General features: G+C 47.1%; 1 protein-coding gene across 1 annotated transcript; it reads left to right on the top strand.

Moving 5' to 3' along the window:
• Nucleotides 1–441: 441 nt before the first annotated feature.
• On the top strand, nt 442–21,286 carry LOC118923388 (gasdermin-C-like). Its single transcript, XM_057497593.1, is given in 14 exon segments — nt 442–881; nt 9,940–10,160; nt 10,842–11,025; nt 13,007–13,073; nt 13,075–13,176; nt 15,717–15,828; nt 16,985–17,023; nt 17,407–17,433; nt 17,663–17,692; nt 18,384–18,447; nt 18,758–19,022; nt 19,089–19,422; nt 19,869–19,942; nt 20,582–21,286. Coding segments are annotated over 13 exon segments (1,755 nt in total). The 5' UTR covers nt 442–881; nt 9,940–9,943; the 3' UTR covers nt 20,822–21,286.
• Nucleotides 21,287–27,628: the final 6,342 nt, after the last annotated feature.

The following is a 27,628-nucleotide window of genomic DNA, read 5'->3' as shown; positions in this document are numbered from 1 at the left end:
TGGGGGTCCCCGAGGCTTCTCAAAGCTCTGACAGTCTGAAAGACTCAGGAAAGTGCTATGGATATGCCAGAAAAATTACTCTGAGATGGGTTGTTGGGTAGGGAGTGAGATGAGCAAGGGGAGGGAGGTGCGGTGGGCGGAGGGGCAGGACGCTGAGATGCAGGAACCGTGAGTCATGACAGCTGAAGGGGGGCTGGCCGGGAACCCAGACAATGAATTATACGCACATTTGCAACAGCCATGTGTCAGGGTATTTGTAAGGGCAGCGTTATTTTCCTTTTTTTTTTTTTTAATATTTAAAATGTTTATTGTCTGTCTCCCCACCTAAATGTAAGTGTTTGGGGTTGGGGACTCTAACTAATCTCTATACCCCAATGCTCGACTCCGATGTGTAGAAAATGTAGGCCCGGATCCTAGGAACTGCCGCCGGCACTCGGTAACTCTTTGTGGCTCACTGGTGCAGTGCGGGGAGCGCCTGCAGAAGCCGTACTTCTCTGCATCAGAAAGGCAGGGGGAACGAGGGGCAAGTGGCCCAGATTTGTAGGACCTTGGGCAGGACAGGAGGGAAACAAAGGGAGACAGAGACGCAAGATTAAGTCAGGGTTGGGGAAGGAGAGGCCCGAGAGGAGAGATGGCCATACAAACCGGTAAAAAAGGCTAAACTGAAAAGGTAACTAATGGGACTTTTCCAGAAAACCATGTGTGTTGCACAATGGCTGCCCCCACCTCACTCTGCCGATGAAATCCTAAGTAAATCGACATCGCTCACGCTTCACCACTAATCATGGGATGCAGAGCTTTCCCCACGATATGTGGGAAAACCGAAGAACCCTATCGTGAAGTTGCCAGGAGTGAAGAAAGAGCCGCAGAGCTGAAAACAGGTGAGGGCTATTGACACGCTTAGCAGGTTTCCTTTGAGAAGGAATTTGGAATATTTTCTCATGCTTTCCAAGATTGCTGCCTCTGCAACAAGACGCTATTTTCAACATAGGAGGACCAGGGGTCCTTCACTGCTGCTACGCGCCCGATTTCCCAGATTTTCCCCTTTGCGCCCTTCCTCTGGAATGTTGTAGGAAACATGTAAGTAAAGCTATTGGCTACCTTGGTTCTGAACCTCTTCGGTTCTAAGCCTAATCAGAAACAAACCAAGAAACCCAGGGTTCGTTGGCCTCACAGAACTCTCACCAAACCACTAAGTTCCTTTCTCCAGCTTCTAGAATATCCAACAGCAGGCGGGGTCCACAGAACGTTGATGTGTGAAAAAGTGGTATATGTAATTAAAATTTTACCTTTCAAGTCTATCATTTTTGTATGCAAATTACACAGAGTAAAACTTAGTTTTGGTAGATGTGTTGGTCCAGTGGTGTTAGGCAGAGAGAGCTGCTGTGAGCTGTGTCCTGAATGGAGTGGATAATGGAATGTCCAGGATAGAGAAGAGTAGGCGTGGGACCTCGAGGTACATTGAAAGGAAAAATAAAGTGAAAGAAATGCGTTGTGGACAACTGCCACCTAAAAGGCGTGTTGCCTTGTAGAGTGTCGGTTATTACAAAAATTCACAGGTGTGGCTTCCCTGTTCATCCAGTTTTCCCCTGCTGTAGGCACTTGGTTTGCTCATGTAAGTCTGCTGGGAGTAACTGGAAAGAGGATGAGCAAGTTGTTTGTGTCCTCTTTAAAAATCTCCTGTTATCTTTAAAATTGACGCTGTTGCAAGATTGAATTGCATACTATATGCATAGTACTTGATACACAGGAGTATTAACATCATTCGTTCGAGTTCTGTAGAACTCCACACCCAGGCAGTTCAGAGGTCCTGCCCAAGACCCTGGCACTGGTATGTACCCCTCTTCTTGAAATATGTGTCTACCTTTCTTGTTCACTCACATTTTATTTTACATTTTTACATCCAGCACATTTAAGACAGAATAGGAGCCAAAAAGCTGTTCCAGCCACAGTGACTGTGAATCCATGCATCAAAAGCCGTTCAGCCAGTTCTGTTAAGAAATGATCATAAGTAGGCATGACTTCTGAAGGAACTTCCCTACTCTGCTCCAGGAGAGTCTAGCAGATATAGGATCTGATTCTGTTGCTTTTGGCTGGGAAGGTCTTGAGAGCTAAGATTCTGTGATCCAGAACTCAGCTTCAGATCTGGCCTCCTGGAAGAGAAAAGGGCCCATCATATGCCTATTTTTCCAGGATACTGCTTTGGAAATTGAGTCGGGGACCCATGGGTGGAATGAAAATACCATGAGCAGAATCACATTTATCTGTTCTCTGGAGTTTGTGACGAACTCTGCCTGACATCAGGAGGTCTAAAGATTGGAAGGAGCCCTACTCGACAGGAGCCTTTCTCTACAAGACAAACAATATAGAATCTGGTAAATTCTAACCAGGATCAGGGAGGGATGAATAAAAAGAGAAGATACTATGGTCAGAGACAAACATGTTCAGGATGGGATTGTGAGTTTGTGTTCAGTTTTATTTTGTTTTGTTGTTTAATTGGGCCCAAAAAGAAGGTAGAACTTCTTCCTATGGCTTCCTATTGCTGACAATGTGCAAGTATGTAAGGCTAAGGGATGTATCTTTGCTGCATCTTTATCCAGGTCCAGTCTTAGAGAATCTTCTTTTGTTCACTTTACTCTGTTTATAGGCTGTGTTCAATGTGGTCTTCTAGGTCCAGTTTACATTTTCCCCTCCATGAGTATTCATTCATGTCTTCATCATAACACACACATCTCTGTTGATTTGTTTCCTTTGCTATGCAGAAGTTTGTCAGTTTGATGCAGTCCTGCTTGTCAATTTTCACTTTTGTTGCCTATGCTTTTGGTGTCATATCCATGAAACCATTACCAAGACCACATCATGAAGTTTTCCCCCTATGTTTTCTTCTAGTAATTTTAGAGTTTCTGTTCTTAACATTTTTAAGTCTTTAATCCACGTTGAGTTGATTTTTGTGGATGGTGTGAGATAAAAGTCCAATTTCATTATTTTGCATGGGGATATCAAGTTTTCCCAACACAATTTGTTAAAGAAACTATCCTTTCCCCATTGGGTATTCTTGGTACCCTTGTCAACACCATAAATGTGTGGACTTCTTTTGGGCTCTGTATTTTGTTGCATCGGTCGATAGGCCTGTCTTCATGCCTGTAGCACACTGCTTTAATTAATGCAGGTTTATGATGTATTTGAAGTCAGGAAGTGTGATGCCTCCTGTTTTGTTCTTGGCAATACAGGGAATTTTGTGGTTCCATACCAATTTTAGAAATGCTTATTTTTTTCCTATTTCTGTAAAGAATGTCACTGGGATTTTGGTAGGGATCATGAAATCTATAGATGACTTTGGAGGGTATAGACATTTTGATTATATTAAGTCTTCTGATCCATGAACATGGGATGTCTTTCCACTTGTTTGTATCTTGTTTAATTTCTTTAATCAATATTTGCCATTTTCAGTATGCAACTCTTTACCACCTTAATAATTAAGTTTATTCAGAAGTATTCCATCATTTTTGGTGCTATTGAAAATGGGATTATTTTCTTAATTTCCATTTCAGAAAGTTTGTTTTTAGTGTATAGAAATGAAACTGCTATTTATGTTGTTTTTTATCCTTCAACTTTACTGAATTTGATAGTCTTTTTTTTCTTGTTTATTTATTTGTTTTTATTTTGGTATCATTAGTCTACAATTACATGAGGAACATTATGTTTTACTAGGCTCCCCCCTTCACCAAGTCCCCTCCACATACCCCTTCATAGTCACTGTCCATCAGCGTAGTAAGATGCTGTAGAATCACTACTTGCCTTCTCTGTGTTGCACAGCCCTCCCCATGCCTCCCACCACATTACACACGCTAATCATAATGCCCCCTTTCTTTTTTCCCCCCTTATCCCTCCCTTCCCACCCATCCTCCCCAGTCCCTTTACCTTTGGTAACTATTAGTCCATTCTTGGGTTCTGTGATTCTGCTGCTGTTTTGTTCCTTCAGTTTTTTCTTTGTTCTTATACTCCACATATGAGTGAAATCATTTGGTACTTGTCTTTCTCTGCCTGGCTTATTTCATTGAGCATAATACCCTCTAGCTCAATCCATGTTGGTACAAATGGTAAGATTTGTTTTCTTCTTATGGCTGAATAATATTCCATTGCGTATGTGTACCACATCTTCTTTATCCATTCATCTACTGATGGACACTTAGGTTGCTTCCATTTCTTGGCTATTGTAAATAGTGCTGCAATAAACATAGGGGTGCATATGTCTTTTTGAAATTGGGCTCCTGCATTCTTAGGGTAAACTCCTAGGAGTGGAATTCCTGGGTCAAATGGTATTTCTATTTTGAGCTTTCTGAGGAACCTCCATACTGCTTTCCACAATGGTTGAACTAATTTACATTCCCACCAGCAGTGTAGGAGGGTTCCCCTTTCTCCACAACCTCACCAACATTTGTTGTTGTTTGTCTTTTGGATGGTGGTGATCCTTACTGGTGTGAGGTGATATCTCTCCAATAGTCTTTTTTAATGGAGTCTTTAGGCTTTTCTATATATGATATCATCTGCAAACAGGGTAATTTTAATTCTTTCTTTCTGATTTGGATAATTTCAATTTCTTTTTCTTGCCTAATTTTTATGGCTAGGACTTCCAGGACTATGTTGACTAGAAGTGGATACCCTTATGTTGTTCCTGATCTTAGAGGAATAGCTTTCAATTTTTTACCATTCACTATGATGTTAGCTATGGACCTGTCAAATGTTGCCTTTATTATGTTCAGGTACTTTCCTTTTATACTTTGTTTATTGAAAGTTTTTATCATGAGAGTGTGTTGAATTTTGTCAAATGCTTTTTCTATGTCTATTGAGATAAGTTTGATTTTCATCCTTTATTCTGTTAATAGTATGTCCTACATTAATTGGTTTTTGTGTGTTGAATCATCCTTGCATCCCAGCAATAAATCCCACTTGGTCATAGTCTATGATTCTTTTAATATGCTTTTTATTCTGTTTGCTATGCTACTATTTCATTGAGGATTTTTACATCTATATTTACCTAGGATATTGACCTGTCCTTTTCTTATGGTTTGTTTTTCTGGTGTTATCAGGATAATTCTTGCCTTACAATATGAGTATGACAGTATTCCCTCCTCTGCAGTTTTTTTTTTTTTTTGGAGGGGTTTGAGAAGGACTGGCATTAATTCTTCTTTAAAGATTTGGTAAATTTACCAGTGAAGTCACCTGGAACTGGGTCTTTCTTTTGTTAGGAGGTTATGATTACTGATTCAATCTTTATACTAGCTAGATGTCTCTTTACAAATTTTATATCTAACATTCCCATGTCACTTCTTCTTTAACCTGTGCATTATTTAGGTGTGTGGATTAATTTTTTTAGTTCCAACACACTTGGGATTTAAATTATATTTTTATTGTTAACTTAAAATTTAATGGCACTGTGATAAAAATGTAATCTCAACAATGTTGATTATTCATATTTGTGGAGACTTTCTTAATGACATAATACATGGCCTGTTTTGTGAACACCCCTATGTGTATGAAGTTTCTTTGTAAGGAGTATGCAGGGTTTTTATATCCATTAAATCAAATTTGGTAACTGCATTGCTTATCTTCTATGAGTCTATCTTATGATTTGTTTTATACCTGACCCATTAATTACTGACTTCTGACAATATTTGTTTATGTTTTGAGGCTTTATTTGGTTCACTTATGTTTTGAGTATGTTCTTATTATTATAAAGTTATCCTGTTTTACCCTAATAATGTATCTTGATTTGAATCTATTTTGTCTGATATAAATATGGATATACAGGTTTTATTTTGGTATTTACCTGTTTTGTATTCTTCCATTCTTTGAGTTTCAATTTATTTATCTTAGTGTTCTAAATCTGTTTTTTTTCTCTAGAGCATACTTCTAGATTTTGTTATTCTTATCTACTCCAACCTCTGACTCTTAATTGAGGAAGAATTAATCCATTTACATTTACTGTACTTATTGTACATTTTATTTACTTGTATCACTTTAATCTGAACTTTCTATTTTCTCTGCCTTTTCTTTCCCCTCTTTTTGTCTTTTATTGAATTAGTCCTTTTCTCTTTCCTCCTTTTCCCTCTTTTCTGGTCTAGAAGTTAAATATTCAATTTCTATTCATTTAGCAGTTATCCTTATATTTTAAAATACATATTTAACTTAACAAAGTCTAAAATTAATGTCTCTACTTTTTGGCAAAAAATACAAAGATGTTTAGGGTTTTAATTCCCCTGACTTGTGTGTTACGAGCTAGAATTTTGGTTTTACCTTGTTTGCTACTGCCAAGTTTGTTATTATAAATATAATTATTCTGTAATATTAGATGCAATACTTCTTGGATTTACACATGTGTTTACCAATAGCCTGCACACATTTCCTCAGATTTCACTCCTAGTCTTACAGGTTCAATGTCATTCTACCTTAACAACTTACCATTGCCAAAGAGAGTCAGTTATTGACACCCTCTTTCATTTTTCATCTGTCTGAAAATATTTTGCCTTAATTTTGGCACAGTAGTTTAACTGGACTAAGAATTTTTTGTGGTGAGTTATCTTCTGTAGCACTTTAAAGGTATTATTCCATTTTCTTCTAAGACTATTGTTACAATTGAAAATTCAAGTCTCTGTATAATAGTTGTACCTTCACAGATGATTCAATTATTTTTGTAGCAATTTTTAAAGATTTTTTTGTCATTACTATTTCATAGTCTCATTAACATTTGATTTGTTGGAGGTTTAATTTTATTTCTCCTTTCAAACTACTGGAATCTGAGGATGCATGTTATTCCAAATCTGGGAAATAATTATTATATCTTGATTTTCCCCTTACTCTCATTCTATTATCCCATATATACATGCATATCTTAAATATATATGTATATATATGTGTGTGCATGTACTCTGTATATATACATATATATGATGTACTTTATATCCTCCATGTATCATAACACCTCTATAATATTTAATGTCTCTATATTCCTCTGCTGAAGTATGATTAAATTTCTAAAATCCAACTTCTAGTTCACTGACTCACTTAAGCTAGGTCTAACCAAGTATTTATCTAATTCACTGTTAATATTTATAATTATTTTTCATATTAAGAGTTCTTTTGTGGGTATTTTTCCAATCTGCCTGGTCACTTTTTATGGCACCTGGTTCTTTTCTCTTTCATTCATACTTCTCTAGCAATCTCTACCAGATTCTCAATATTATGACCTTCTGTAGATCTAATCCTGATGTATGTTGTGTCCGATGAACCTCACTAAGAGTGGTTTGCTTCTGCATGTGTTTTGTGTTTTTGGATTGTGAGATGTTCTTACCCAGGGCTTTATCTGTGGCTCCTGTGGGGCCTGTGTTGAGTCTGTTTTACTCCAAAGAGACTTTACTTTTGAATCTGCCAGGGTTACTTCCAATGAGGGACCCAGTTTTATATGAATCACTCCCCTGTTACAATTCTGTATTTGCTGAGATTTGTTTTCTCTTAGAATAAAGACCAAAGACCCCAAAGAACCTCTAAAGAGCAGCATGGCCTGACTGCTACCCACTTCCTGAGCTTCACATCCTACTCTCTCCACCACTCTTTCCACTCTAGCCCCTGTGTCATCTTCTGGAATGGATCAAGCTGTCTCCCATCATAAGGCCTCTTTAAATGCTGTTCCTTCTACTGAGGGTCTTCATTTATCCCCTTTTATTTTAGTCAACTTCTACTCATCTAACATCGTAGCTGAAGAAACTTCCTTAAGAAAAACTTCGCTGGCCTCCCAATCGCCCTGATCAAAAGACAACAATAAAAATATATCATAGGTTCTGAGAGTATCAGGTGTCTCTCCTCTATGGCACTAATATGATTTATATGTATTCATATATTTATTAGTGACATCATTTAGTAAGTAACTGCCTTTCTCACTAGGCTGCAAACCCCAAGATACCAGAAATCATTCATAGTTTTGTTCACCATAGTATTGCCAGTTCCTAGCACAGGGCATAGCCTCTAATATATGCTCATTAAAGAGATGCTGAATGAATGAGTAAATAAATGAATGAACAAGTCGGCTGACAAAGGATCAATTTTCCTAGAAATCACATCTCTCCTCTTAAGCACTGACATTTGTTTGCTGTGCTACGACTGATGGAAATCCTGGGTTTGCTGGCATTGAGTGTAGGCAACATGAGAGCATCATTCAGGCTGACCACCTACCCACGGCTCCTCATTAACCTTACTACATTGCTAGTGATTAAGGTCCACCTAGCACAACAATGCAGGCTTCTGGATTTATTGTTTTACAATTCGTCTTCATGAGGTGACTCTTTTGTTCTATTTCAGTCATAGCAAGATTGTATAAAATCTTCAAAGGCATGTGATTTGTAGCACTGAACATGAGCAATTCACAAACATACATGAAGCAATTCTCTGGTGAATAAAAATTGTACAGCTTGGCTGGTTTCATCTTTACTACAGTGGCATAAAAAGTGCATATGTTTACACTTTGGAGGGGAAATTCTCCTATTTCCCACTTTGAACAGCTTAACTAGCTGCTCACTGACCCCTGACCCTGGAGGGGTCTCAGCCTGGGCATCTTAGCTCTGCTCTCTGGAGCTCATCCTGCTGGGCGTTTGCCTCAGTAAGGCTTGGGCCCGGTCCAGCTACCAACAAGGGCATGTTTAGGTCCGCACGCCGCTTCCTCGTGCATATATGACAAAGGCCTAAACTCTCTGAAACATTCACATCAGTCAGCTGTCTCTGAATTGACAGAGACCCATTTAATCTCTTCCGTAAGAGGAAGGAGGTCCAAAAAAGAACCCAGCTAGCCCTTACCAGCACCTGAGAGCACACACAGTCACCAATGTGCGTATAATTCATTGTCTGGGTTCCCGGCCAGCCCCCCTTCAGCTGTCATGACTCACGGTTCCTGCATCTCAGCGTCCTGCCCCTCCGCCCACCGCACCTCCCTCCCCTTGCTCATCTCACTCCCTACCCAACAACCCATCTCAGAGTAATTTTTCTGGCATATCCATAGCACTTTCCTGAGTCTTTCAGACTGTCAGAGCTTTGAGAAGCCTCGGGGACCCCCACTCACACCACTCTTTTTATAGCTGTTGGCTCTGCCTGCAGTGTAGACCAGGGTCTGCCCGCTTCTCACCACTCCCAGTGCCAGCACCCCGCTGAAGGCACCATCGGCTCTCACCTGGATCAGAGCCGTCTCCTCCCCGCTGGACGCCCTGCGTCTGCCCTGGCTGCCTCGGTGCAGGTATTGTCCACACAGCAAACACGGGCAGCTTTTCAAGTAAAAACAAAGTCATAACAACAACCCACGAGGGGCTGCGCCGATTTGCCCTCACGTTCCAATGCGTCCTCTCACTCCTGCACCTGTTCCCGGGCCAGGTATCTCTCCCTCTGGGGTCCATGCACCTGCTGATTCCTCAACCTGGAATCCTTTCCCCAGATGGCTGGACAGTTCCCTCCCCACCTTGTTCCAGTTTAGGTCGTGTTCCAAGGCCAATTCTCCGTGGAGCCTTCATTCTCCAGGGGCACCCCCATCACTTCTCCCACTGCCCGCGGACTCGCACACCTAATTAATGTCCTGCAGGCCCTCCAGCTGATGGTGGTACTGAGCCCCACCTGGGCCCTCAGAGCACCTCTGGGCCAGCTTGGGGAGATACACAAGCTCTTCTACTCCAGTATAAAGAGCAATGAATTTCATACCAGTGCTTTTCTTGGAAGCCCAGGCTGGGTTTAGAATACCAAAGTTGAGAAGGTTACAATCTAGTCACCAGTCTAAATTAAGAGTTAAGGTGGTGTCATATTTATGCCCTTTTCTTTAGGAAAAATATCAAGGACTTGGGAGAGGTTACCCACTTTCTTCCCCCTCCCAACTGAACTCTGTAGCCTCCTTCTATCTGCTTCTAGCCACATGCCCTCGATGTTTGAGAGTATCTGCAAGAATTTGGTCAGAGACTTTGAAGACAAAGACCTGAGGCCTGTGAGATACCTGCTGAGTGCCAACAAATCCCGTCAGTTTGCAACATTATGGAAGAAGAGGAAGAATTGCTCACAGTTCTGGGAACAACCTGATGTTCCAGTTGAATACACCCTCGTGGACATCCTGGAGCCAAGCTCTTCAGCCCCAGGTACCGTCAATCAAGGACAAAGGAGGCAAGGATTGGAAAACATCGGTGCTGAGATAGAGGTGGTGCTGTAGGCAGGAATCCCTGAGACGTCCACACAGGAAGATCTTCGGGTCAGTCTGGCCTGAAGGATGGGGCAAGAAACTACGACTGTTTGAGAATCTACTAATATCTGGATCCAGGCAATTATTAGTTCATTTAATGCTTACAGTATCAGTGTAACTCAGGGACATTATCCTGTTTACACAACAGTAAATTGAGGCTTACAAAATCATTTATTCCAGGTTACATCCCTGGGAACTGGGAGAACTAGGATCCAAACCCAGGTCCGTCTGGCTCCAAATCCCAAACATTTTTTGCTCAGTGTTCTGCCTTCTGGACCTGATGCTGTGCCTGCCCCAGAGGGAATGCTGTACTGGGAAAGATGATGTCATGGGGCCCCTGGACCACTGCACCATTTCTTAGGGTTTAACACATTATCCGTGTTATCCAACCCATAAGTGCATTCAAACATTTGACCTCAGCAATGACTTACAGTTAAAACATTAATTGGCTAGTCGGCTTCTTGGCGGGGAGTTTAAAATAAACAGGAGGGTTGGGGCAAACCAGGACTCAGTCATTCCCACACCAGCTCGTCCAGAGTGATTTCTTGGCATAACGTAAGGTCACCTTTCCTGTCCCCAGGAACTGTTGTGACAGGACCGTTCCTCTTCAGCGACACCATAGTCCAGAAGCAGGCGGCTAGTGCAGATCTGTCCGCTGGGCTACACCTACGTGTGTCAGGGGAAGCTAGTGGGTCCCACGAATCTTCCCTAGAGTTTCAGGCTGTTACCATCCCGCTTCACAACTGGGAAGACCTGCAAAAGAGGTAAGGCCCTGGGAGAGGAAGGAACCGATCCACAGCCCCAGGGGACTGTCCTCGTGGGCAGAGGCCCCCAGCAGGCTTTGCTGCTGAGGTTCAGAATGAAGAAAATGGCACCCCAGATTATGTTGCTCTTCTCAGATAGCCATTCATTCATTCAACTAATAGATATTATTTAACATGTATTTAGTAAAACAGTAATTAACCATAATCTGCTATTATGTGCTGAGGATAGAACAATGATAGGACAGTCAAAAATCTTGGCCTAAAGCCACTTCTATTTAGTGTGGACAGGTGGTGGTCAGGGAGTGAGGAACAGGCAATAAAAAATAAATTAACAAAATATTGATTCAAATGGGACAAAGACTCTGAAACTGTTTAAATTAAGTATGCAGTGGTATCCTGGGATTGAATCTACCTCCATGCAAATGGGCAAAGATGGATATCAAATGAATCTCTCAGCGCTTAACAATGGACTTGTTAAGTCTGTGCACCTTTGAAAAATAGAGATGCCAAGTTAAATAGTATTTTTATGAAGACAACATAGTGATAAGTAAGCAACTAGTTAAAATCAGACTGTTTAGGACCAGAAGTTCCTTTGCTGGGGCATTGCACATTTTTATATTCCTGGGTTCTTGCAAGGCTCTCATTAGAAATAACACTGGAAAGGACTATGTATGGTGCCAGAGTATCTGGGTTTCCACAGCTGCTCAGAAAGAAAAAAAAAATCATTTTTCTTCTAGAAATTTCTTTCAGTAATTAAAGAGGCAATTTCTAGGATAAATACTATTAGCTATCTCCCAGTAAATTAAGTAAGCCTGAGGTCAAACCTTTAAAGAAGGAAAAGAACAGGCAGTTAGATATTTTTACTAAATGGGCTGTGGGCATGCGTTTCAGCTACAAGGGCGGTTACAAATCATGGTGCGAGCTCCAAAGGTAGAGGTAGGACGGACGAGGCGGAGACTAGCGGGTCTCTCTGTGCGGCTGACAGCTGAGCTCAGTCAGACCCAACCAATGAAAGAAACAAGAGCAGGAGGAAAGCAGGCCACGTGCGGGTTTAAAGGTCCTGGGGCAGGACAGAGCCGGCTGTTTTTAAGACGAGAGGGAAGCCAGTAAGTCTGATGCTTAGTCCACCAGGACAAAGGCACTTTAAAAGAAGCTTAAGAGGTAAGTTGATATCAGATGACATAGCATCTTAGAGACACAGGAAGGGGCTTGAATTTTTCTCCAAGGCAGTGGGAAAGCCCAGCACTGGCTGTTCGGTGATCTCCTCCACTGAAAAGCCAATGAAGGATCTCAGCATTCCACGTGGCTGTTATGCAGGGTGCCCACCCCAGTGATGCCTTGAGCAGAATCAGGGTTGAACCTCAGGACTGAAAAGGAGATGAAATCTGTCTTCAGTATTTTGAACCTCTCACATCTCCCCTAAATCTATATATTTAGGTTACACCTTCTGGCCTACCTACTAAGGACAGTCAGTCCATAAAGGCCCACCTGTGCTTAGAAGCATCCAAAATCCTCCCTGCTTCACCACACTGTGTTCATCTGCCCCATAACCCATCCTACATGTTCAGTGTGGGTACCCAGCTTTGACAACAGGGTTTCCTAAGCACTGCTTCTTGACCACCTGCATGTGTCCACTTCTAGCCTCTTCTGGTGCAAAGCCCTGGTGCTGGAAATGTGTAAACTAGCCTCTAACAAGACCAATATAATTTTGGAAAGTACACATGCCCTTAACACTGTGGTATATGCACTCTCATGTCCACACACCGTAGAGAATAGGGGTCCCTGCACTGTGCACACAAGAGAAGGTGTTCAACTGCCCTCTGTAACTTGACCTCATAAGCCAGTATCTTCCTACCCATTGAGGGCTCACCTGGCAAAGTCCAAAGTCTGCACCCCTTCCAGGTTCTGAGGAGAGTGACCCAGAGTAACCTGGGGAGGTATCCGTTTCCCACTCTGACCTTCTCTTCCCACCTATCCCCAGGAAAGTATTGGATCAAGAGCTGTTTTTCCTGGTGGAGTGCAAGATCAGAGGGGACAACCTGTATGTGGATGACAGAGGCGGTGGAACTGGTCAACAGTGCTGCACTACGTGACAGCAGCCTTGTGAACATTTTGGGGAGATGCTTTATCCCTTGGAATACTCTTGTCAAGGTACAGAATTGGGAAGACGGTCCTGAAGTAGGATGGAGACACCAAGAACCAGCCCAGCCTCGCTCCCCGGCTCTTCCGCATCCTATTAGGACCTGTCTACAGGGGTTCGGATGAATGGGATCCTTATTCCCCGCTTCTCATATGCCCAAACACCCTGACTCCTGACCTGACAGTATATTTTAATATGTTCATTTTAGTATTTTAAGGGACCACTAAAGCAAACCTTTGTGTTTAAAGTACCCTAAATACTAGGAGACACTGAGCTGAAAATTCATGGCTTGAGACTGAAATATCTTCGAACACATATGATGTACATAACTCACTCACAATTACTAACTGTAACTTTTAAATTGATTTAAACAAATGAACTGATCATATATTTTTCAGCACGAGCTATAAACTAGGGACAAAGATTTTATGTGTTGAAATAGGCTGTTACACACAATAAACCTTATGTGTAATTTGTCCTCACTTAAGACACCTAAGAACTAAAAAAATATTTAAAAACACACAAAAAACTGAGATGTGAACTAACCTTCCCAAGGGCTATGAATTAGCTCTAGAGGCCAAGGTGCCATGCAGGTGGTGGGATTCCAAGTCCAGTGGACAAAGACATTTGAAACAAATAAAACGTTACTCTGGTTTAGAGGCTATCTGGTTCAGCCTTGGTTTGTCGATCTGCTTGGAGTGGTGGACCAGGTTTCATGAGGCAGGAGAAGACCCTGTGCTTTCATGTCAGGTGACTGCTCAGCTGTGTGTCCAGGGGTCCACCCCAGCTACTCACAGCCAGCGTGGTTCTAAATGCCAGCTCCTGGGCTGTGACATGATTAATCATTATTAAAAGTCACAACCCCTAGTTCACGGCTGCCTCTGTTTTGCTTTGGTTCCGTGTGTATTTTGGCGCCTCTGAGCTTCCCAGGCCGTTTGTGTGCCCTGGACTCTCTCAAGTGACGTTTGATGACAAGAGATGTGCTGGTGAATCAGAGTAGGGTTGAATTCTGGAGGAGCCCGTTACCCATCAGGCTGCCTGAAGCCATTCTTCACGTTCCTGAGGTATGGTTCCCTCACCCATAAAGTTAGAATAACAACATCTGCATAAAAGATCATGATAATATGTATTCACAGTCAGTCAGGACTCCTAGAATACAATGTGTAAAGCGGATTGCCCTCCCCAGTGCTGGGTGGGCCTCATCCAATCCACTGGAGGCCTGAAGGAAACCAAAGGCCAAAGCAGATGGGCGTCACTCTCTCTGCCTGGCTTTGACCCGGGACATCACTCTTCTCCTGCCACGGAGCTCAGACTTGCTCTGTAACTTAGACACTGGCTCTGCTGGGTCTTAGGCCTTTGGATTCAGACGTGAACTCTCCCATTAGCTCTCTTGGGTCTTCAACTGCACGGCTGCACATCTTGAGACGTTTCAGCCTCCATAACTGCATGACTCGATTTCCTCTAATAAATCCCTACAGAGAGACAGACACATGGAAAGCCTATCAGTTTTGTTTTTCTGGAGAACCCAGACTAATATACTCAGTAAGATTTGTTCAGCTTCTCAGTTTGTTGTTAGGACAGAGTGACATCTTCCAGGCGCCTTACATGCTAGACTGGAAACCCAAACACCAAAAAAATTTTTTAAATAGAAGAGTCAGAAGAAAAAAACAGCAACACAGACATTTCTCAAAAAAAAGTCAGGAGATTATTCATTTTTAAATGTAGAAGATTTGTCTAGAAAATCCAACATCTGAACAACAGAGGAGTTCCAAAAAGAGAGAACAGAGACACACAAAAAAATATTGGGAAAAATCATCCAGAAAATAACCCAAGAAAAGAAGAGACCTGCAGGATGCTTCTAGAGGAAAGGACCCCAAGAAGGCACAGTTTAATGGGTCCATCCTCCCTGCAGAACACAGGTGAAAACAATCAGGACACTTGCTTCAAAAAGAAAATCATGAATATTTCAAAAAAGGGGAAAAATAAGTCCTATTCCAAGGAATTTCAGCTTAGAAATCTATGTCCAGTCAAAGTAATGATTGAGTGTGAGAGTAAAGTAAAGATGTTTTAGGGATGCATGGTCTCCAAAAAATGTATTCCCACATCCCCTGGAAGGATGAGTGGGAGGCAGAGAGGGAACGTGGGCGTGACATTAACTAACTGCTAAAGGAAAGACCGGGAGAGAGAGCAGGTTCCCCTGCTGCGCATGGGGACTACTGACTCACACACCGTGCTGTGAACATTTTAAAAGGCAGGCAGGATGAGCAGTGAAGGGTTTGGAGGCAGGAGGAAAGGCAGTCCTCCTCCTCAAAGCAGAAAGTAACCGGATACACTCATATCTGGAAAGAGTCAAATCATAACAGTGTAACCCTGAAACTGAGAACTCTGCCAATGCCGGACAAAGGAAGGAAAGTGGGCCGTTCCTGGAAATGCGGATCAGGAATAGGCAGGGTGGGGGCAGGGGGTGCTGGCTCCTCGGCTCATGTGCTCTCCTGAACGGAGTTCTAATCTCACAGCATATATGACCGTTTTGCCGGGTTTCTCTCCCCAGGGGGAAGCAGTGGGAGAAGGTCTTAGAGTGAGAGAGAAGACGCTGACCCTGCCAAAGGGCACGGTGATGGCCTCTAAGAGGACGCTGCTGGTTTCCAAGGGGAATGGCTGGTGTAAGCAGAGGCGGAAGGAGGCAGAGGGGAGAGGGGACGGCAGAGGAGACCGTGGCGCCCGCCCTGAGTGGAGAGGAGGGGACACGTCTCTCAGCGTCCCGGGCACACACTCCCCTCCCCCCACGCCCTGCCGGCCACCTCCGCCCATGGCCCCACTGAAATGTTAGAGAGATATGAGACAGTCTCCCACACGGGGGCAGGGTTGGTCAAAAGGGGTGCCCAACACAGAGGTGTCCTTAGCGCAGGGCAAAGTGCAGCCCGAATCCCGGCCACCCCCATACAGCAGGGCCCCACCGATCCCACCAGCTCAGCTGCGAGAGGGCAGAGCCCTCGCAGGTCGCCCACTGCCCCCGTTTCAGCCCACCAGGTGTCTGCACGGCAGCTACAGACGGCAGCCATGACGCCCTCGTCACACGAGGCAGGATTTCGTGGGTACCTCTCCCTCTCTCACGAGCCTCAGATGAACAGTCCCCGCACACACACTCTTTGGGTGCAGGCCCCACGTGGGTGAGCAATCGATGCCAGCCTGTCACTGCAAACCCGGGTGGAGGAGTGAGCCCTGGAAACACGACCAGCTCGGAGTCCCTGGTCTCTCCTGTCCCCGCGTGGAGTCCCGGCTAGAGCTCAGGCTGACACAGCCGGGGTCCACCTCCTGTTCTGTCTCCTTCGTGGGCTCTTGTCTCCTGTCCAAAGCTTCAGTCTTATTATTAGGTAGTTTTCATATCTCAGTGCATTTCTTACACGAAATTTGAAATCCCCAGGAGGATGGCAGGACTGGGAGTGGACAAGGGAGGAGGGGACACAGAAGAGGGGCACACAGGCCACCAGGAAGACCTCATCCTCAGGAGGAGCAGGAGGCCAATTTCCATCACCTCCTAAAGGTGGTTCTCTAGTGTCAGATGCACAATGAGTGCCCAAGGTGCTGAGTTAAATGCAGAGCCGAGGGTGCTATCAGAGCCTGATTCACAAACAGAGACTGAGGTCAGGGACCCTGAGTGTCAGCAAGCATCCAGGTGATTCTGACGGAGGGTCCCCAGGCCACACAGAGAAGCGCCCACCCCGACCTGGAGGAGGGGTCCCGGGGCTGCAGGCGGGGTGTGAACACCCCAGCAGGAATGACCTCGGCTCTCCTGACCTGGCTTCTTCTCCATCGCAGACATCTCAGATGACGACAAGCAGAGAACCTTCCCAGAAGGTGAGTCTCAGAGCCGGGCAGGTTCTCTGCTGAGACCTCAGGCCCCCTGAGCCCTGACCCCCTTTGGAGGCTAATAAGAGGGGGCTCAGCCCCCAAGACCCACAGAAAACCTTCCCCAGCTGGGCAGCTCCCAGCCTTTGACCCAGCTGAGGCCCTGCCCATGGGGGAGGCCACCTTTGTCCCTTGAACACTGACATGGGTCACAGTGTGGGGCCTGCTGGGGTCCAGGTCTCCAGGCACTGTGTGGGCTGAAGTAGTGGTAAGAGGTGGGAAATGAGGGGGAGGCGGAGGGAGCTGGGAAGGGGAGGGAGAGGCCTGGGAAGGACCCTGGGGAAGGGGAGTGGAGGGAGTCCCCGTGAGCCAGCACCTGTTTCTCTTTCCAGAGCAACTGCGCATGTTAATGTCATCAGGTGAGTGGGTGACATTAGAGCCCAAAGTGGGTCTGATGCCCGTCCACAAGGCTGCTTTGCACAACAAAAGCCCCATGTGATTGCCTCTGCAGTCCCTACCTGAGGGTCTGGGGTCTGGGCCCCCTGGGCAAAGGGCAGGGGTGGTTGGAAAGCGGGGGTCAGGGAAGGAGGGGACGGAAGGTCAGAGACCTGGTGTGGCTTCAGACACTGACTCCGATTTGTCTTCTAGGCCCTGTAAATCCTACCATCCTGCCAATAGGTGAGCGTGTGTGCTGAAGGGGGTGCTGAAGGGGGGTTGAGGATCCCATCGTGCACACACCGGTGTGCAGGGCAGATCGTCTTGACTTGCCACCACTGCCCTAGGGCCTGGTCCCAGTTTCTGTGGTGAGGAGGGTCCAGAAGGCCAGGAGGTGGAGGGATGGACTGGGATGGGGCAGGAAGGGGTTGGGCAAGAGGGAGAGGCAGTAGGAGGGCAGAACTCATCAGCGTGTCTCTGAAACCAATGTGTGGGCAAGGAGAGAGATGATGACATGTGATTCTCTTTCAGGAAGAATAGAGGAACCCTTCTGGCGAGGTGAGTGGTCACTAAAAGGGAACTCAGGGCCTCCTGGCAGCCTACTACAAGCGGGGAACCGGAATAAGACGTTTCCAGGCAACTGAGTAAACTGAGCACTACTTCCCTTAATTGACACTTTGGTCAGCCCCTCGCATTCATTATTCATTCATTCGTTCGTTTGTGTTTGCATGCAACAACCACTTACTGGGGAATATTGAACAACAGGCATTTTTCTGAGCACGAAATAAAACACGAACCACACGGAAATGCCTGCCTGCCTGGGGCTTCCACACTCGTGACCTCTCCCGCTCAGCAGATCACCTGGAGGCCTCCTCACGTCTCCTGGGGGAAGCGGAGAGCCCCTGACATGCTCTCCTCAGTTCGTTCCGTGCAGGCCCCACCGCCTTGTGGAGGGCGGCTCATTTGGGCCAGGTCCTGCCCCACGCACTGCACTGCACGTACATAACGTCATGTAATCCTCACAACAGCCTCATTCAACAGATGCAGAAATGAGCCAGAGCACCTAAAATGCTCCTGTCTAGGAGCCTAAAGCAACAGCCACACCATTCCAGACTGTCCCAGAAACAAGCCCCTGTTCATTCCTTCTACTTCCCATAAACCACTTCCGAATCACCAGCCCTGCTTCCTGCATCCTCCCTCCCTGTCCCTGGGGCAGCTCCCTCCCCAGAGCTCACAATGCCTTCCACAGGGAGGCCTGTGGACAGCAGCTAAAGGGACAGAGCAGTTTTGCTCAGGTTGATGGGAAAGGGCTGATCATCCCGGGAATGTTCTGATGTCAGCACTGCCCCCATTTCCTAGTTGGCATGAACGCCTGAGGGCAGATTTCAGGTGCCTCCAAGAAGAGGTTTCTGAGAAAGCGGAGGCTGCGGCCCGGCTCCCCAGAGACGTTCAGGATGTCGTGTTCTCTAACGTCCAGGACATGCTCCGGGACCGAGAGGCCCTGGAGGCCCTCGTGCACATGGTGAGAGGCTCCCTCAGCTTACAGGGGCTGACCACACTGGTGGACGGGAAATGATCAGGAGACACGCTGCCACGATTTGCGGGGAGGAAGAATGGGGCGATCACAGGGCAGTGAGGACATCTGAGCTGTGGGGCTCTGGCCCTCTGTCCACTGACCAGAGCCAAGGAGCGCAGCCCCACACACCGAGGCTGCTTACTGTCCCCTGGGGAGGCAGAGAGCCGGCACCTCCGTCCCTTGGTTAACTACTTACAGACACAGAATTCACAGGCAGTTACACGACAGTGTCACACCATCGTCCTCGTCAACATCTGTCTCCCAAAGCTTGAACAGGAACCTTTGGGTCATTTGAATGGCCCTGGCGGCACCATCCTAAATAAGCTTCAAGAGGATTCCGGGTATTCATGGAGTAACACAAAGTACCTCATCCTTTACCTGCTAGAAGCCATAGTCGGTAAGTGGCCTGGGGGAAGGATGGGAGGGGCACAAGGTGGCCCCCAGAGCCCCTGCGTTAGACGCCCCCTCTCCACAGCGCTTCGAACGTTGTGTTTTTGCCTCCTCCCATCACACCTCTGTCCGAGGTCAGGAGGGCTCAGTGGATGGACCTGCCGTGTGACACAGAGGCAGCCGAGGTCTAGCAGGCGACCCGTGGGGGTTCACCCGGTGGAACCCTGTGGCTCCAGCGTCAGGCTCCCGTCCTCTGACCATGTCATGTGGCACCCTGGAGGCCATCCCAGGAGCCGGAGGGGGACTTCCCAGAGCTGGGCACTCGGCCTCCAAGCCTAGTGGGCTTCTCCCTCTGCCTCAGAGTTCCCTCCTCACGGGGTCCCCTAGTTCCCAGGGGGAGAGGAACATCCGACTCTTCGTCACTCTCTTTCCCCAAATGCGCCCCGTCCCCAGTGCTGAATGACACCCAACTTGATCTGCTGGCCCGGTCCATGGAGAAGGGGATCCTGCTGCATCAGCGGGAGCTGGTGAGGAACCCCCGGGGGCAGCATCCGGGGGGAGGGAGGGGCCCGCAGAGGAGACTGACCTGAGCCCAGAGAGAGCCTCTGCTGGGAGGGGGACCGTCCCGGGTGGCCGCTGGGAAGTCAGGCTGCGTCTCCCAGAGGAGCAGACCCCATGGGCTTGCGTGCCCTCAGGAGGGTCTCAGTGTCCAGGGCAACCCCTGCAGAGGCCCCCACGGTTCTCAAATAGCTTCATAGGAATGCAGGTTGGGGAGCTCAGGGCATCTGAGCCATACTCCTGCTTATTTACACAGCTCTGTTTGCAAACTGCTCCCTCTTTCTCTCCATGTATCATATATATGAGCATGTGTGTGCAGGCATACTTTCATGCACACACGTGTACACATACACACACATATCTAATTCCAAGCACCACTATTCTGCAAAGTAAATGTTAGTGTCACCGTTGAGCACCTGAGGAACCGATGCTCCACGTGTTCAAGGTCACACTGATCACAGGACACGCCCAGGTCATGACTCCCGGCCCCTTGGCTCCAAGGCTCTTTCTCCCTCAGGGACCCTGCATGGCCCCAGCTCCTGGGACAGAAGGTTTTCTCTTCCCGACCTCACAGCCGACCTGTGACACCTGATACCGTTTTCTTCCAGGTCCGGAGCATCCTGGAGCCCAACTTCAAGTACCCCTGGAACATTCCCTTCACCCTGAAGCCCGCGCTCCTGGCCCCCCTCCAGGGCGAGGCTTTGCTGATCACCTGCAGCCTGCTGGAGGAGTGCGGCCTGGAGGTGAAGCTGAATAGGCCCGGGTCCACCTGGGACCTGGAAGCCAAGCAGCCGCTGTCTGCCCTGTACGGGGCTCTGTCGGTCCTGCAGCAGCTGGCGGCAGCCTGAGCCCTGCCTGGGGGCGTCTGTCCAGAGCGGCCTGCCCCTCCCCAGGCCACGCTGTGAGTGCTGTCCGCGGGCTCAGGGCACCTAGGGCTACACCCCTCTGCCTTTCCAGGGGAGAGGAGGGGTGGGACAGGGCTCAGCGGAGACTCGACCAAAGGTTCTGGGGGGATGGAAATATCTGTATCTTGGTAAAGTTTCGTGCATTTGTCAAAACTCATCAAATAGTATCTAGAGATGCGAGGATTTCTCTGTGTGTACAATTTATTTCAAGACAATATAAGCAAATACTGAACTCTAATAATATGCAGTTTAAATTATTTTGGATGAATGATACAAGTAACTTTCAACTTACTTTGAAATGCATCAAAAAGATAAGGTGGGTTAATAGATGAATAAACAGATATGTGTCCAAGAATATGTGGTAAAATATTAAAAAGAAGAGTCTTTTGTTCTTGTAAAATTTTTGTATGTCTGGATTTGTTTCAAAATAAAAACTGCTCCCCCCCACTGAAAATTATACCCGTGTGTCAAACCATTCTGGGTGAGTTCTCCAAACTATGCCTTTCAAGGTGTGGATTCATTCTTCCTTCATTTCAGGAAATTTTTTTCATAGCATTAAATACATTATATATTTCCTTTGTCAGGTTCTCTAGTTCACAATCACCAACTGGTTTTTTTTTGCATCCTGTAAATACATTTTACCATGTGTAATCCTTATTTTTTTGCTTTGCTTTTCATGAGGTCATGGCAGCTGTTTGCCTATCAGCTGCATTTTTCATCCCATTTTTCTAATTTACCACTTCAGAATTATGTTGTTCTGATAATCAATGTGTTTTCTTAGCTCTGCCATCTCCCTTTTATTTAATTCTGTTGTTTTATCTTCTTATATTTGAGGTCGCACATTATTGAGATTATTTCTTTAAATACAAAATAATTAAAATAGTATGTTTTTTTTAAAAGCGCTTTCTTTTCCAAATGCATTCTTCTGCTCTTTTTCCCTGTAATGTGCATGCATAGATGCCACATCACCTTTTAAGTTTCTGTCATATTGCTCATGGCCAGCATGGGTGGCTCTGTCCAAATCCTCAGCACAAAGGTCGTGGAGTAAGTGAGTTTTTCTTTTTCTTGACTCTCTCACCCCCTGGCCTGAGACCTGCTTCTGTTCTGCTGCAAACTATTGTTTGACGCCTGTTTCTATAGCATAGGGTCACGGCAGGAGGTGGGGGAGGAAGGCTTACCTGGGCCCTGCGCAGTCTGGGATGGCTGACCTGGGCTCTGTCCCGTCTTCTATGGGTTTACTGAATGGCTCTCTCCTGAGCTCCCTCACCTCAGCAGAGGAACCTGCCTTTCCAGTACTGAACGCCCGCAGTCTTCAGAGAGGTCCCAGTCCTGGAGGGAGAGCAGGAGGAGGGCCTCCGGGTCTTAGCTTCCTTGTGAAATTTCACCTGGCCCGCCTGGGGGGGAAAATAGCGATTCAGCACCTGGCGCGGCCGGATGGAATCCGCTTCAGGTGCTGTTGTTAGTTCTGGTTCGTGTGGCTTTGCCTTGCCCACTTTCTTGCAGGCAGTGCCAGCCCTCTCTTCTCAGAAGCCGTATCCAGTCCTTCCCTCCCCCCGCCCAGTCACCCCCCCACCGTGTCTCAAGAGAGCAGACCAGGGCGAAAGAGTTATTTCACAAACCTTTTGGCCTTGGGTTAATAGCCCGTGATGGGGAGAAGGGCTCATCAGCTTCCTCTCGCTCCCCTGTCTTGCCTGAGGGTTTCAGCCCCGGGCAAGTTCACTATGGATTCACTGAGGCTGAGAAATGAAAATGAACATTCCTGGGGTGAAAGGATTTATGCCCGGCTTTATTCTCTCCACAGTAGGGTGAACACTAGAATCACGTCTGCACCCGGCAGTCTGCAGAACCAGAGCCCACCTCTGTTGAGCTTCCCCCAGAGCACCCAGCAGAGCTCCTTATACAGTGACTCAGTCAATAATGGCTCCTTGCCCACGGGTGTGGATGCTTTAGCCTAGCTTTGGCCGATTACATAATCAAGTAGTTCAGGGTCAGGTGAGGATCCTGGCCATAGGAAATTCCATTTTTCCCTGTAGACCTAGTCTGATTTATATTTCCTGTTTTCTCCTGTGTTAAAACATCCTAGGGGTTGTTTTTTTGGGTGTTGTTACGGTTGTTTCTAACTCACACTATTTAACTCTAGGTGTTTAGCATTTATCTTTTCTCTTTCCACCCGGCAAAAGACACCCAAATGATACATTCCAGAAGTTTCTCCTGTCTTTGGTCTTCAGGGGCACAGAGGTGGCCAGGAAAGCCCTGTTTGAGTGGAAAGGTCCAGGTCATGGCCCTGGGCGGCATGTACCTCTCTCCCCTTCCCTCCAAGCTCAGAGTTGCTGGTGTGATTTTTCAGAAATGACTGACTTCAGCTGGCTTCTGTAGCAGCAGACATGGAACTTCACCAAGCTCCGACATACAGATTCATCTTCCTCTTTCCATGGTCATCCATGTCCTCATCTTTAGGTAATTTCTGTTAGTGTATTTTTGCTGCATAACCACCCTTGCACATCCTTATGTTCTCTTTTTCCTTTAAGGTAGTTTGAATAGCTTTCTCTTGCAACCAAAGGATATTCAATTAAGAAAAATAACCTTATCTCCTTTGGTGGTTTATCTCAGACCCAGAACTCTCACTTTCATTCTTTGAAAAGGAGAGAGTAAGAGAACTAATATTTATGAAGTATCTCCCATGTGCCAAACTGCATAGTAGGCGCTTTTAACAAAGATTATATACAAAAGATCAGATATGAAAACACTTTAAACTACAACCACACAGCAAACTAGAGGCAATGGAGCAATGCTTTCCTCAGTTTTGATGGAAAATAATTTCCAACCTAGAAATCTATATCGAGTTCGAAGGTAGAATGAGGTGCACTTCCAAACAAAGATCTTTTTAAATCACTGCCCGTGTTCTCTTTTCCAGAGAGCTATAGGAGGATGGGACACACCGAAATGAAAGTGATATCCAAGAGGAAGACCTTGGCTACGGGGAAAAGGTGACCTAGTGTATGAGAGAGTCGGGGTGGTCTCAGGATGACATCTAGTACCAGGGCCAGAGAACAATCAGCCCCCACCTGAGCAGACAGGAAGGCCTCAGGAGAGAGTTCTCCAGAGAGATGAAATTGAAAGAATACCTTGCATGTGAGCAATTAGGAGGAGATTTATGCCATTGGCAGAGTTTGGATTTAATTAGATATAAATACATTGAAAACAGAAGAAAAATAAAACCAAACAAAAAGGACCATGAGGAACAAAAAAAAATCCTATAGGAAAGGAAAAATAATTATGGTTTACTAACAACTAAGCAGAGCTTACTTATACTTCCTAATACTAGTAAAAGCAGAAAGATAACAATGTAACTCTGGTGTGGAGATGGGGCATGGGACCTGTGTGGGGTGGGGAGGGCAGGGGCCCTAACTCTTCATCTTCGCTCCTGTAGGGCCCTGGATAATGCCTACAGCTGAGCAAGTTTATTATGTACAAGGTGACAGACACAAAGGGCCACATATTGTATTATCTCATTTATATGAAATATCTAAAATAGGCAAATCCATAGAGACAGAAATACCTCAGTGGTCAGGTGGGGGGGGTTCTTTCAGAAGGTAATGAAAATATTCTAAAATTGACTGCGGAGATGGCTGCACAATTCTGTGAAAAAGCCACTGAGTTGTATAGTTTCAATGGGTGAATTGCATGGTGTGTCAATTATTATTCCAAGAAAGCCCTTTTAAAGAGAGGTAACACAGGTAATTACCAAAACAAGCAACTAAAAGAATTTAAATTGATCGTCTCTGGGGAAGCAACAGAGGAAAATAGGGGTAGAGTGGGAGGGTCTGAGACTTAAAAAAAAAAATCTAACAGAATGATTTGATCCTTTAAAATATGTGAATGTAAAACTTTAATTTAAAAAAAAACAAAGCATAAGTATTAGTGTAGGTCTAAATGCCCTTGTTGGAAGCTGGAGAACCCCCACTCCCCTTTACCCCCAAGGATGTGTCAGGGTCATGTTGTGGGGAGGGGTGGGAGACCCCTCCTGGGGCCATGACCCCGGGGCCGGGGCAAGGCTAGAAACTGTTTCCCTGCACAGGGTTCTAGAAAGTTCCTCCTGGGGGCACAGCCTAGAGACTGGCAATGTCACCCTGCCAAGGCCCTCAGGACAGCCGCTCAAGCCTCAGGTGGGGCCAGGGAAGGATGGAGCTGGGGTGGGAGGGAGCAGGGGCAGGAGGAGGGTGAGGGCACCCCAGTGGCCCCTGGGAGGAGGGCAGGTGGTGCCCAGGCTGAGGCTCAGCCCAGCCCAGCCATCCCTTCTTTCCCAGCCCCCTGTTGTTTTAAAGAATGGCTCTTTTTTTCTCCTTGACACTGAATGCCACTGCCCTGGGCTGTCTCCCAGGGTCCTCTCAGGGTCCCAGCCTGAATTCACCCTCATTCCCCTCGAGGGCACGCTCCCTATGTGGATGCGGTCGTGCTTCTGGCTTCCCCTGCAGGCCTGTCCTGCGCACGACTGGGCCTCTGCCTCACGCTTCCCCAGGCCGAGTGGCCTGTTGGGGACTCCTTCTCTGCAAAAATATCAAATATTATCATTTAATACTGTGTTGGCTCACTCCCAACCATGTAAGTTTTTCTTTGGACTTACATGTTGGGCAGAAAAGGGGGAAAAAAAAGACTATATTGATATAAAGATGAATATATTAATATTTTGTATGAAGACATTCTCTTAGGCCTAAAATCTTACTCTGATTTCAAAATAAATTAAGATGTTTTCATGGGCCCTTAGAGTACTGTGGGCCCTGGACGTGGTGCCTACCGGGAACATGGGCTGGTCACTTCCCTCAGGTCCTCAGGGCTGTGGACAGCGCTGGCCCCTGCAGTCCCGGGTGGCACTGCCCCGGGCGGCCGCAAGCCCCTCACACCCCCCACTTCCAGTGGGCTGTGAGTGCCCGCACTGGCTCCCAGTGTGCTGCCCTGCTCACAAGCCTCCTGCGGCTCCCCCGTGCCTGCTGCAGTAAGGTGCTCACAGAAATGGAACGTGCTCTCAGAGACTGTGAGCCAGATACTGCTGGGGTCCAGGGGAGGGGAAATTAGAGGCTCAACCTAAATGATTCCACTCAGAAGACTCAATTATGTGTGCTAGGAGGAGGGGGAAGAGAGGATGAGACCCCTGCTCCCTCCCCGCACCGTCCCCATCTCTTCTGTCCCTCGTCACACCCGCCTGGGCCTGCACTACCTCAGAAAAGGAAGCGAGGCCAGATGCAAAGGGTGACAGCGCGTCAGCAGGTGCCGGCGCTGTTCTGCTACTGTAGAGACCTGGAGTTCATTGGTCCCTGTTACAGAGGAGGTGTTACGATAGAGAAAACAACTATTATTTTATATAAATACAAATAAGCTTCCACGTCACAGATAAAGAAACTGCGAAGAGGGATTTAGTGACGTTCCCGAGGGAACACCTGCTATAAAACTAAGAGAAGGGAGGCCGTGGTTCTGGGGCTTCTTGGGGTCCTGTGCTGACAGCTGGGGGGGGGGATTTAAGGGTGAGTTCCAGGGTGGGGTTGCCCACCTGTGGTTTCCACTGACCTGCTGCCACAGAACCGGGTTGGATGCAACAGGGAGAAATGTGCCCAGGGCTCCCCACTCCACACACTTCTGCTAGGAACTTGGCCAGGCTGGCAGCCCTCACCAAGGTTCCCACATCCACAGCCCTTGATGACACCTGCCCTTTTCTCACCTCAAGGAACATGTCGTCCCTGTTTCCAAGAGATGCCAAGAGCGTGGCCAGAGAGCTGGGCAGGAGAGGGGAGCTGGTGTTTGTCAACAGCCTAAACAATGCCCGGCACCCCCTCCCCTTCTGCCTGATGAGGGAGAAGCACACTCGCCGCCCCTGGCCTTGGGACACCCCCTCATCCCCACAGGCTTCTCCCTCATGGATGTGCTGGAGGCCCACTCCCCTGGGCCGGGTACTTTCAGGCGGGGCTGGTGGGTGGCAGAACAGAAGGGGCTGCAGGGCAGCTGGCCAGAAAGATGGCCGGGAAGGCTGACACCCTCCGCCCAGGCACACCCAGAGCACGGCCCACCCCCCCACCCTGCTCCGGACACCCATATTCTGTGTGGGGAGAGATGAACTGGTTCCTTCCACCTCTCCCCAGCTATGTGATAAGTAATGCTAATAATAATTTCAAACAACAGTAAATGGCGAACATGGATTAAGTGCTTGCTGTGTGCTGGGGACCATGTTGGCAACACCTCAGTTAATCCTTGCAAGAAGATGCTGTCGTTCCTCTGTCCCCTTTTCTACACAGGGAAACTGAGGCTCTTAGAGTTAGTGGCTTGCCCAGGAGCACACCCAACCAATAAGTGGTGGAGGCCAAACTGGGACCTGGGGCTCAGGCCTTAGCCACACGCAGCCATGCCTCCCTCACTGCCCTCTCTCCCCACAGAGGTGAGCCGGAGTGAACCCATCCACACCCAGGGGATGGGGACAGGGGCCATGAGCACGAGCCCTGGGCTGCAGGGGAAGGTGACGGCAGTGCAGACCCTCAGAGTTCCCCTCACACCTGGGAGACTCTGGTGGAGAGGAGCTGAGAGTCGGGCAGGTCAGCCCAGCGGGCTGGGCTCCCTCCGCTGAGGGGTCTGTGGGCAGGGTCCCCAGGCTGGAGTAGGGGGCAGGGGGCAGGAGAGAAAGGCCAAGGCTCCTGCCTGCTCAAGGCCTCAAGGGAAGCCTTAAAGAGTGGGCTGGGCCAGGGGGTGGGGGGGAGGCACTAATCC

This window comes from Manis pentadactyla, chromosome 3 (assembly GCF_030020395.1).
Source record: "Manis pentadactyla isolate mManPen7 chromosome 3, mManPen7.hap1, whole genome shotgun sequence".
Classification (NCBI taxonomy): Eukaryota; Metazoa; Chordata; class Mammalia; order Pholidota; family Manidae; genus Manis; species Manis pentadactyla.
Note: the sequence above shows the minus strand (reverse complement) of the source record. Positions and strands in the feature narration are given on the sequence as shown.